This window comes from Pleurodeles waltl, chromosome 7 (genome assembly GCF_031143425.1).
Source record: "Pleurodeles waltl isolate 20211129_DDA chromosome 7, aPleWal1.hap1.20221129, whole genome shotgun sequence".
Lineage (NCBI taxonomy): Eukaryota > Metazoa > Chordata > Amphibia > Caudata > Salamandridae > Pleurodeles > Pleurodeles waltl.
In genome coordinates, this window is record NC_090446.1 from 981,413,455 (window position 1) to 981,425,568 (window position 12,114).

At 44.3% G+C, this 12,114-nt stretch overlaps 1 protein-coding gene across 1 annotated transcript in view; it reads right to left on the minus strand.

Moving 5' to 3' along the window:
• NPLOC4 (NPL4 homolog, ubiquitin recognition factor) overlaps positions 1–12,114 on the minus strand; it is a 340,333-nt gene that overhangs the window by 266,043 nt on the left and 62,176 nt on the right. The window contains exon 6 of the mRNA XM_069199778.1: positions 10,332–10,426. Coding sequence (XP_069055879.1) covers positions 10,332–10,426 — 95 coding nt within the window. The remainder of the gene's footprint in view (positions 1–10,331; positions 10,427–12,114) is intronic.

The following is a 12,114-nucleotide window of genomic DNA, read 5'->3' on the forward strand; positions in this document are numbered from 1 at the left end:
TGTCACTTATCAGTTGAGGTGCCTTTGTCAGATTCTGTAGCTTGATCTGGTGTGCATTCTTGAAGAGGGGTAAGTGACCTTATTCAAGGACAATGATGTCTTATAGTGTGCTCTTTTCTATATGTACACTTCTTCCAGAAAAAGATGTCATCTTAGTCTCTTCAGGTTTTCTAGTAGTTAAACTGGTTCTTCTTCTTCTTGAAGTGCCTGCTCGTCTGTGCATTTGAGTTTAAGCAATACGTTTTTTTCGCAAGGATCCTTCTTTGAAAACTGAGGCTTTTAAAGAGGGAAAGCAATGTAGGGAATATCGCTTAGTGCAGACTGTTAAAAGTTCTGACATTGGATCTTAGGCTGATGAAACCCACAATCATCTTTCTTAAAGGAAAATACCCCCAACAGTACTTGGAGACAGAGGTTACGAGCTAATGTTCTGACATCAAGTATATTGCGGCGTTGAATGCTTAAACGTCAGAGGGAGTCATGACATCAAATGCCTCATCTTTTTTATGTCAAATGGGCCATCAACATTAACCTAGCCCTTGAAAGTTGGCAAGAAACAAACATACAGTATTTTGGTACTGACGTCCTCAAAAGCAACATGGAATAACAGCATTTGGTTTCTAGGAACCTGTTTTTGGATATCCTTCTGTGCAATAACTATGTAAAGGCTTAACGGCTTTTGTGGACGAGGCTTTTTCACCAGGCGCTTCACAACATATCCCTGTGACTGTACTCCTCCTCCTGACATCCTCCTGTTTCTTCAATGAAGTTCCCATGCAGAAGACAAAATGTCTGGAAACATTTTGGCTATTGCTTTCCTCAAATTGCAGTGTTTTATCTAAAAAACAAAAATGAAGTGGAAATTTGGTCTGTGAGGGTTAAAAAGTGTCTCTGAGCCTGTGGCTCTGAGCAACGTCTCACAATATCTTGCCATTTGCATTGTGAGAAGTCATAAGCGGTAGCTGCTTGATTCATTAATCAATCCGCCTTCTGTGCTGTTCTCAGAGTGGCCAGCCGACAAACACCTTTACACAGCTGTACTAACTCGACTGCAAAACCAAATATAATTTGCTATACTCTGTACTCCTACCTATGGTAAGAAAGGTCATATATGCATTGAGGTAGATGGCTGGAAAAACCCTCATAATGTCTGATAAAGTGTTGGGAGGTGATGCTTATAAATAAGAGTACAGCTTCAATAACCAACCTTCCCCTCCCTTCAAGGACAGCTTTGGTGTATTTTACATAAACACCTATGAATTAGATCTTCAGTACAGTTCAGTAAGAAAAACAGAAAAACAGCAGGATCAGAGATGAGCAAACCTCTGTAGCACAGAAGCAAGAAAGAATGCCAGGAAGGAGAAATGCATTTGGTTGAAGTTTTCAAAAAATAACAATGTGACACTTTATACCATAATCAATAATAGAATCCACAGTGAGGACTATGACATTGCTCACTTCACAGCATGTGGTTTTATTCTACACCTCTATCTTTGTAAGGGGCTGGTTACAACATATACAGTGAATACTTTAGAATGTATATTCTATCCTCAATTGGGTCTACCTGCTACCTTTGCACCATGCAGTCACTGTTTACATCCCAGTGTTTCCCCTGGGTCTGATGTTAACCCCCAGGCTGATAAAAGCAGAAGTATTAGGTTGAAAGCAAAATAAATATTGTTTTGTACGTAAACTGAAGTCAGACAGCCCTATACAATGAGCTAACCTTAAGTCTTGTCCCCAACATTGTTGTATCTGTTGTGTAAGAAGTTTGCAGTGCTACTAACCATGATGTTTCTGATATGTATGCCCAAAGGATGCTTGTAATGGTAGTTGTACCTGGGCATTTGGGAATGCTCCTGGCAACTGGAATAGTAAATGGGCATTAGGGGTGGAATTGGAAATTCCATAACTGTGTCTGGCATATGACTTCTGTACATCAAGATATTATGGCTGTGTCCCTCCCTTACGAACCATTCATCCCTGGCATACCCTCTTAGAAGTTCAGTTAGTATATGTGTGGAAACCATGACAGGTAAATGCTACTTTTTACTGTTTATTCGTAGACACTTCTGCTGCCCTTAAGAAGTACATATGCCTTTAAAGGGCGTCTCCAGCATGCTCTTATGACAAATACATTTATCTTAAATTAAATGTACGCCTGTGGGCTGGGTGCCTGCTTTTCATTTTTTTGTAAGGAGGTGAGGGTAGGACTCATACTGTTTCTAGTCCCTTCCAATCCCTATTTATATCTCAAATCCACACAGTTACGAACTGAGAGATGGAAAACTATACCAAAAAAATTAACTGAAATTAAAAATAGTCAAAATAAGTGGGCAAAAGAGAAACAATACACAAGGGGCATTCATCTATAATGTATTTAAAAAAGGGCAAATTTACAAAAATACTATACCATTGTAGGAGGCTGGACTGGCTTGTAGTGAGTACCTAGGGGTACTTGCACCTTGCACCAGGCCCAGTTATCCCTTATTAGTGTATAGGGTGTCTAGCAGCATAGGCTGATAGATAATGGTAGCTTAGCAGAGCAGCTTAAGCTGAACTAGGAGATGAGTGAAGCTCCTACAGTACCACCTAGTGTCATATGCACAATATCATAAGAAAACACAATACACAGTTATACTAAAAATAAAGGTACTTTATTTTTATGACAATATGCCAAAGTATCTCAGAGTGTACCCTCAGTGAGAGGATAGGAAATATACACAAGATATATATACACAATACCAAAATATGCAGTAATAGTCTTAGAAAACAGTGCAAACAATGTATAGTTACAATAGGATGCAATGGGGACACATACGGATAGGGGAAACACAAACCATATACTCCAAAAGTGGAATGCAAACCACGAATGGACCCCAAACCTATGTGACCTTGTAGAGGGTCGCTGGGACTATTAGAAAATAGTGAGGGTTAGAAAAATAGCCCACCCCAAGACCCTGAAAAGTGAGTGCAAAGTGCACTAAAGTTCCCCAAAGGACATAGAAGTCGTGATAGGGGAATTCTGCAGGAAAGACACAAACCAGCAATGCAACAACGATGGATTTCCAGTCGAGGGTACCTGTGGAACAAGGGGACCAAGTCCAAAAGTCACAAGCAAGTCGGAGATGGGCAGATGCCCAGGAAATGCCAGCTGCGGGTGCAAAGAAGCTGCTACTGGACTGTAGAAGCTTAGGTTTCTGTAGGAACGACAAGGGCTAGAGACTTCCCCTTTGGAGGACGGATCCCTCACGCCGTGGAGAGTCGTGCAGAAGTGTTTTCCCGCCAAAAGACCGCCAACAAGCCTTGCTAGCTGCAAATCGTGCGGTAAGCGTTTTTGGATGCTGCTGTGGCCCAGGAGGGACCAGGATGTCGCAAATTGCGTCAGGAGAGCGAGGGGACGTCGAGCAAGACAAGGAGCCCTCTCAGCAGCAGGTAGCACCCGGAGAAGTGCCAGAAACAGGCACTACGAGGATGCGTGAAACGGTGCTCACCCAAAGTCGCACAAAGAAGTCCCACGTCGCCGGAGAACAACTTAGGAGGTCGTGCAATGCAGGTTAGAGTGCTGTGGACCCAGGCTGGACTGTGCACAAAGGATTTCCGCCGGAAGTGCACAGAGGCCGGAGTAGCTGCAAAAGTCGCGGTTCCCAGCAATGCAGTCTGGCGTGGGGAGGCAAGGACTTACCTCCACTAAACTTGGACTGAAGAGTCACTGGACTGTGGGAGTCACTTGGACAGAGTTGCTGGATTCGAGGGACCTCGCTCGTCGTGCTGAGAGGAGACCCAAGGGACCGGTAATGCAGCTTTTTGGTGCCTGCGGTTTGCAGGGGGAAGATTCCGTCGACCCACGGGAGATTTCTTCAGAGCTTCTAGTGCAGAGAGGAGGCAGACTACCCCCACAGCATGCACCACCAGGAAAACAGTCGAGAAGGCGGCAGGATCAGCGTTACAGAGTTGCAGTAGTCGTCTTTGCTACTATGTTGCAGTTTTGCAGGCTTCCAGCGCGGTCAGCAGTCGATTCCTTGGCAGAAGGTGAAGAGAGAGATGCAGAGGAACTCGGATGAGCTCTTGCATTCGTTATCTAAAGTTTCCCCAGAGACAGAGACCCTAAATAGCCAGAAAAGAGGGTTTGGCTACCTAGGAGAGAGGATAGGCCAGCAACACCTGAAGGAGCCTATCAGAAGGAGTCTCTGACGTCACCTGGTGGCACTGGCCACTCAGAGCAGTCCAGTGTGCCAGCAGCACCTCTGTTTCCAAGATGGCAGAGGTCTGGAGCACACTGGAGGAGCTCTGGACACCTCCCAGGGGAGGTGCAGGTCAGGGGAGTGGTCACTCCCCTTTCCTTTGTCCAGTTTCGCGCCAGAGCAGGGCTAAGGGGTCCCTGAACCAGTGTAGACTGGCTTATGCAGAAATGGGCACCAAAAGTGCCCATGAAAGCATTTCCAGAGGCTGGGGGAGGCTACTCCTCCCCTGCCTTCACACCATTTTCCAAAGGGAGAGGGTGTAACACCCTCTCTCAGAGGAAGTTCTTTGTTCTGCCATCCTGGGCCAGGCCTGGCTGGACCCCAGGAGGGCAGAAGGCTGTCTGAGGGGTTGGCAGCAGCAGCAGCTGCAGTGAAACCCCAGGAAAGGCAGTTTGGCAGTACCGGGGTCTGTGCTACAGACCACTGGGATCATGGGATTGTGCCAACTATGCCAGGATGGCATAGAGGGGGCAATTCCATGATCATAGACATGTTACATGGCCATATTCGGAGTTACCATTGTGAAGCTACATATAGGTAGTGACCTATATGTAGTGCACGCGTGTAATGGTGTCCCCGCACTCACAAAGTCCGGGGAATTGGCCCTGAACAATGTGGGGGCACCTTGGCTAGTGCCAGGGTGCCCTCACACTAAGTAACTTTGCACCTAACCTTTACCAGGTAAAGGTTAGACATATAGGTGACTTATAAGTTACTTAAGTGCAGTGTAAAATGGCTGTGAAATAACGTGGACGTTATTTCACTCAGGCTGCAGTGGCAGGCCTGTGTAAGAATTGTCAGAGCTCCCTATGGGTGGCAAAAGAAATGCTGCAGCCCATAGGGATCTCCTGGAACCCCAATACCCTGGGTACCTCAGTACCATATACTAGGGAATTATAAGGGTGTTCCAGTAAGCCAATGTAAATTGGTAAAATTGGTCACTAGCCTGTTAGTGACAATTTGAAAGAAATGAGAGAGCATAACCACTGAGGTTCTGATTAGCAGAGCCTCAGTGAGACAGTTAGTCACTACACAGGTAACACATTCAGGCACACTTATGAGCACTGGGGCCCTGGATGACAGGGTCCCAGTGACACATACAACTAAAACAACATATATATACAGTGAAAAATGGGGGTAACATGCCAGGCAAGATGGTACTTTCCTACAACCATCACATCTGTTGGGACTTTTCAAGTTGCAGATATGATACTATTTGTTCCGAAACCCTTGACACCTAATCCAACAATCAAGTCGTGGTTTTAAAGTCTTTTATTTTTTTGCTTTGTACTGAACATCCTTCATTTGAAAATGAGAAATCTAATAAATAGACGTTAGCGGTAAATGCAAACTGTGCATTTCTGAAGTGCACACAAGAATCTGATTTTATGGGAAGTGTCATTTGTACCACTCCGAATTCCAGACGACTCATAGCGGCAGGTGATTCTGAGGAAGCTTTTTTTCCCAAGAAGTATTGGCAAGCCTGTCATCCAGAACACAAAAGGCCACAACAACTGTGTAAAAAGGCAAGAAAGAATCTTGCCACTATTTTAATTTTTGGGATGTGGGTAGCTACAGCATTTGATTGTGGGGTCAGTAGACACCCATGGAAACTTCCCAGTTTCACACATTTCTGAAAACAAGCCACCCAGGGAAGTCCATGGTGTTGTGGCTTGTATGGACGTTACCACTTATACTTATCATGAATGTCCAGCAAGAACAAATAATGCCTAAATAAACAATTTTGTTAGTGTTTCCATGGGAAATGGCTGCAGTGTTTTAGAATGGGGTTGGCTGGCACGCCTGAGAAAAATATCAATGATGGACATAAATTATAAATTAGAGTCCCATAGGAATCTAATATGGTGTGTCTTTTGTAGACCTCTCCACGTTTTTCTACTCTGAAAACGTCAAATTATGCCTAAAAACACCAGGATTGCTCTCCGTTTCCATGAAGGATGGCTGGGATTGTCCACCACCGAATGAAAACTACAAACTCAATACTTTCTGCAAACTAGAAACCCACATAAGTCTATAGTGCTGTGGATTTCATGGTTCTTACTGCTCTTTCCTATCCCCTATGCCCTACAAAAGGTCAAAGTATGGTTAAAAAACTATACTTCCTTAATCTTATGTGACACAGAACTTGCAGCGAACTGCAAACAAACTACCATCTTGCACCTCTATAGATGAGCAGTCCCTAGTATAAGTGGGGAAAGACTCTCCAAGAAGGGTTAGTTTCATCCTTTTTTTGTTTGGGAGGGGGTCATGTAGGCAAGCATCTTTTTTGACATGGTCATCGCCCACCTTTTTGCATGGTTTCTGGTGCTATTTCGACTGAAAGTGCACTGGGTCCCTGCTAAACAGTCCCCAGTGTCAGCTATCTTTCCTCCAATAATGCACAGTTATTTTTCCTAATTGGCAAACCTTTAGCTACCACTGTAAGTCCTGAGTAAACTGTACCCCTGGTACCTAGGGCATGGAATACTAAAGGAAGGCCCCTGAGGGCTGCACCACAAAGTGTGCCACCCACAGGGACCCTCTCGCTAAGTGCACACAGTGCTGCTTCTGCAGGCTAAACTAAAATGAAAACACAACATGCCATACTGCCTGTGTGCCCTGTCCCCTTTGTACTGCATGCACTATATCTAAGTCACCCCCCTAGAAGGCCTTCCAGCCCTAAAGGCAGGGTGCGTTATATTACATGTGAGGGCAAACCTGCATGAGCAGATATGCACCTATGTCTTTGCCGATTCTCAGACATAGTAAGTGAACAGGGAAGCCATTTAAGTGCATGGGCTGGACACTGGTCATTATGAGTTCCCCAGCAACATGATGGCTTCACTGAGAATAGGGATGTTTGGTATCAAACATCTTGTATGAATAAACCGTCACAGAATCCAGTGATGAATTTATTAATACATGCACTCAGAGGGCACCTCAGAGGTGCTACCTGAAAACCTACCAACTCCTAGCGTGTACACTGACTGGTCAAAACCAGTGCAGCTACCATAGAGGTCTGGCCCCTGGGGTGAGAGCCACTGCTCTTTAGGGCTCAGAACAAAGGCCTACTCAGGACAGAGGTGTGACCTCCTCTCCCAGGCAGGACGGACATTCCAGGGCGTGGAGCTTCAAAGGCCTTGCCGCCTTTGTATTGCAAACAGATCTCCCCAGATGGTGGAGATTGCCAATACCCCTATCCTGACCCCATTTTAGGGGCAGCAATGGCAGGAAAATTAGTTAAATTAGGAGGAGTGCCCACTTCATGTCAGTCCCACCCCTAAGGTGGAAGAGCTGAAGTGGACACTACTTTTTAAATTACTCCATCTTGTGTGGATGGAATTACGGCACTAGGGTTATGCCCACTTCCTAACGGAAATGGTCATAAAAAGGGTGTAGCCACCCTAAAGACGAGTAGCCCACTGGCTACCACCTGGCACGCCCTTTATCACCCCTACATTCAGTATTTAGTTGGAACCCCTGAACCCTAGAACTCATATTCCTGATGACCTAAGAAGAGCCGGACACTACAGAGTCTCACCAACAGAGAACACTACAGACACCAACTGACTTGGCCCAAGTCTTACCGGCCTGTCTGCAGCTGTCAACAATCCTGCGCCAAAAGATGACCTGTCCTGCAGCCCAGCAACCTCCAAAGCTTCTAGAGGACTGCCTGCCTTCAACAAGGATGAAGACTTCCCGAGAAAAGCAGACCTGTTCAAGAAGAAACCAACTTTCAAAGAAAAGAACTCTGCCCGGAGGAACTGCAAAACCGCCTCCGGACCCATCTCTGCATTCCAAGTCCACCTTCCGAGTCCAAGTGGCCCACCGGTCCTGTGAAGGTTCCCCAATGATTCTGAGCCTAATGTGGGTTGATCTCTGCCAGATTCTGCCTCAAAATCTGCAGCCTCAACCCGAAGGCTCCTTCTAACCGGGACATGGCTGGTAAGCTGCTCACGATGCCAAAAGACACCCCTGCACTCGGAGCCCCTGTGCCTTGCGTAACTGGACCTTCAGTATCCCTACGTCCCCCTAGCATCAGAACTTACCTGGACAGCTGTTGGTTTTCTTCATTTAACCTCCTGGCCCAAGCTTGCAGCCTTTTTCCAAATGTGATTTCCCCAGTGGTTAACACTAGGCACCCGACGCTTTGTTGCCACTTTGCATCTGGCCGCTCCTGTGCCACTGAGGGTGTAAGTTTGGTACTGCCTTGTGGCCCTCCTTGTACTTACCTCAACCCCAGGAGATCGACACCTGACACGCTTTACTCACCCGTGAGCAGCACATCTTGTTTTACACCCAGTGTACACTAGTTAACATTGGGCACCAGACTCTGAATTTGACCTCTGCACTCGGCCGCCGCTGTGGGTGCACTCTTGGTACTGATTTGACCTCGCCTGGTGTTGACCTAAAACCCCGAAGACTGGATTTGTAAGTCATGTATTTACCTGCAAAACTGCATTCTTGTTTTGCTCTCGTAGTTAACATTGCTGAACTGAAAAATTGCACTGTGTTGATTTTTGAACCATGCAAAGTATTTATGCTTGTAAATCTGCTTACCTGATTGCGAAGTTCTTGGGTTGGGAACATATATAAAAAGAAATGTTCATTTTCTAAATTGGTCTCCGATTTATTCTTTTATTGCCTCTGTGAGTACAACAAATGCTAAGCACTCTGCAATACCAACTGGGGATAAACTGGACTCTGCACAGTGTACTTCATTTTAGCGCACTACATAGAGAGCCAGCATCCTACAGTGGGGCCTATTGTAACAGACAAGAACAGGCTGCAACTGTGACTATCTGAAGTCAATGTAATGTCAATTTAGTCTTCACATGGCCTATGTGTTCTGTGTAACAGGCTCACTGACACATGTGGGGTACTGTTTTTAGCCAGAAAGGTGTGGGAAGTTGGATGGTAGGACATTTGTCATTTGCTTCAAGCTGTGGATGTTCCATTTCATAAAACTGAAGAAACTGATTCGATTTTGACCTTGGTTTGACAGTTACAAGGCCTCCTGGGTAACAAAATGTGCTGGAATTCATCATTATCTCATCAACTCGGACTCCCTTGGGATTTTCGTTTTCACAACTATCCAAGGTTGGTAGGTTTCTTTTGGTGACGGTCAACTTCATTTCAAAATACTGTTGCCAGCCCCCATGGAAACTAAGAAGAAAATTGGAATTTGAAACCTAGTTTTAAAGCTTGCAAGGCATTTTGGTAAGAAATTGCACAGGTATCCTTGCAAACAACACTAGTTCCCCTTGGGCCTCTAGTTTTCAGAAATGTCTGGGTTAGAAGGCTTGTGTAGGTGCTGGTAGACCCCGGGACCAAAACTGCAGTCACTCCCAAAGAAGCTCCCCTATTGTCCACCTGTGTCTATTGGGTGAATGCCTGCTCAAACCCATAAAAACACGTCTGGTACCCCTAAAATCAGGAGACACAAGTCTTGCCAGAAATATGTTCAAGAGTTCTAAAGACATGAGTGAATTGTCATGTTTGGTGAAATAACTGCTGAAAATCTGACAAACGTTATGTTCAATGTGTTCTTCCCACCAGACAATCAGGGCAAGGGAGGTCTCACTTGCTAGAGTAGCTATCTTAGGTTGCACATAATTATGTGTACAGACTTTTCATACGTCCATACAGTCCTGAATTTGTTATCTGGCACTAAATGAACAGTGCAAAATAAACAGTAATTGTGTCACTATTCAGCGACATCATGATAAAGCCAGTGATCCCTTACCTCAGAGGGCAAAAGTAAATCTGAGAAAAGAAAATGGTTTAGGCTCTTTGATCTTAAGCGTCTTGTCTCCAGCTCTGTTTCATCCAGCACCTCAGGACGTAATGCGCAGACATATTCTTGGTTACAGTGCTACAATTCTGTCCATAAATAATAATCTTTAAAAATGTCATCTTGTGAGCAATGCCTAAATCCGAAACAGAAAAGCTTCCAAAGAATCCTTATGCAGAAACAGTAGTTTGAATACACCACTTTTAAAGCTTTTGAATGACAATTATATTGGTGAGCTGTTTAAAAAGTCAGGACCCTCTGGCCCTTATATGCGCTAGTTGCCAATAACTTACTTGTCAGCCCCTCCAGTGAGCTTCCTGATGTAGGCGTGGAAGGACATGTGCTTGACAGGAGGTTCCAAATGATTCAGGTAATCTTCATCAAAAGGCTGTCAGACAAAAAGCGGGGCAAGAGTCAGAGGACTGGGGAAATTGCCAACTAACAAATGTTTAAACCCCGATTCCAGAATCCTGACAGTTTAACAGATGTGCTTTCTTTCCGAGCTCATTTCATAATGAACTTGTCTTTAAGGGACACTCTAGTGCTATTTTTTCAGCCATCCTGCCACCTCATGTATCCTGCTGGGACCAATTTTAAGAAACATTTTAGTCCTGAAAAGGTTAAACACATTTGCATTTGGCAGAGATATAGTAAATATCATGACTGTCACATCTTCCTTATAAAATAAATAAGTACTTTGTAATTGTGTGATCTCAAAGGGATCTAATTCCACTTATCAACCCTCACTAAAAATAAAACATGCTTTGCAGTCGCTGCAACCAGCCATCATATTTTTGGAATGTCCTCCTACTGGCAGTGGCAGCTGGCTGTTCAACAAGACCGTACATCACAGTGACCTAATCTGTCACAAGGCATGCAAAGAAGCACATAAATCATTTTGATACTTCACTAGAAGTAAAAACAAACAGAACATTTACAATACACATTATAGGAACACACAACTGAAGGACGACACTTGGAGTACAGTACTTTTAACCAACCACAATCTGTATTAAAGATACACTAGAGTTTAGATACTTTACTCAGTAGAGAACCTCAAAACAAATCCTCCCTAACATGTATAATAAAATAGGATCTGTAAAGACAAAGAATAACAGAAATGGAAAATAAGAAAGAACCCAACACTCCTTAATTAACTGAATACGTTATGTAGAGGTATATGTATACAGGGAGTGCAGAATTATTAGGCAAGTTGTATTTTTTAGGATTAATTTTATTATTGAACAACAACCATGTTCTCAATGAACCCAAAAAACTCATTAATATCAAAGCTGAATATTTTTGGAAGTAGTTTTTAGTTTGTTTTTAGTTTTAGCTATGTTAGGGGGATATCTGTGTGTGCAGGTGACTATTACTGTGCATAATTATTAGGCAACTTAACAAAAAAAATATATATACCCATTTCAATTATTTATTATTACCAGTGAAACCAATATAACATCTCAACATTCACAAATATACATTTCTGACATTCAAAAACAAAACAAAAACAAATCAGTGACCAATATAGCCACCTTTCTTTGCAAGGACACTCAAAAGCCTGCCATCCATGGATTCTGTCAGTGTTTTGATCTGTTCACCATCAACATTGCGTGCAGCAGCAACCACAGCCTCCCAGACACTGTTCAGAGAGGTGTACTGTTTTCCCTCCTTGTAAATCTCACATTTGATGATGGACCACAGGTTCTCAATGGGGTTCAGATCAGGTGAACAAGGAGGCCATGTCATTAGATTTCCTTCTTTTATACCCTTTCTTGCCAGCCACGCTGTGGAGTACTTGGACGCGTGTGATGGAGCATTGCCCTGCATGAAAATCATGTTTTTCTTGAAGGATGCAGACTTCTTCCTGTACCACTGCTTGAAGAAGGTGTCTTCCAGGAACTGGCAGTAGGACTGGGAGTTGAGCTTGACTCCATCCTCAACCCGAAAAGGCCCCACAAGCTCATCTTTGATGATACCAGCCCAAACCAGTACTCCACCTCCACCTTGCTGGCGTCTGAGTCGGACTGGAGCTCTCTGCCCTTTACCAATCCAGCCATGGGCCCATCCATCTGG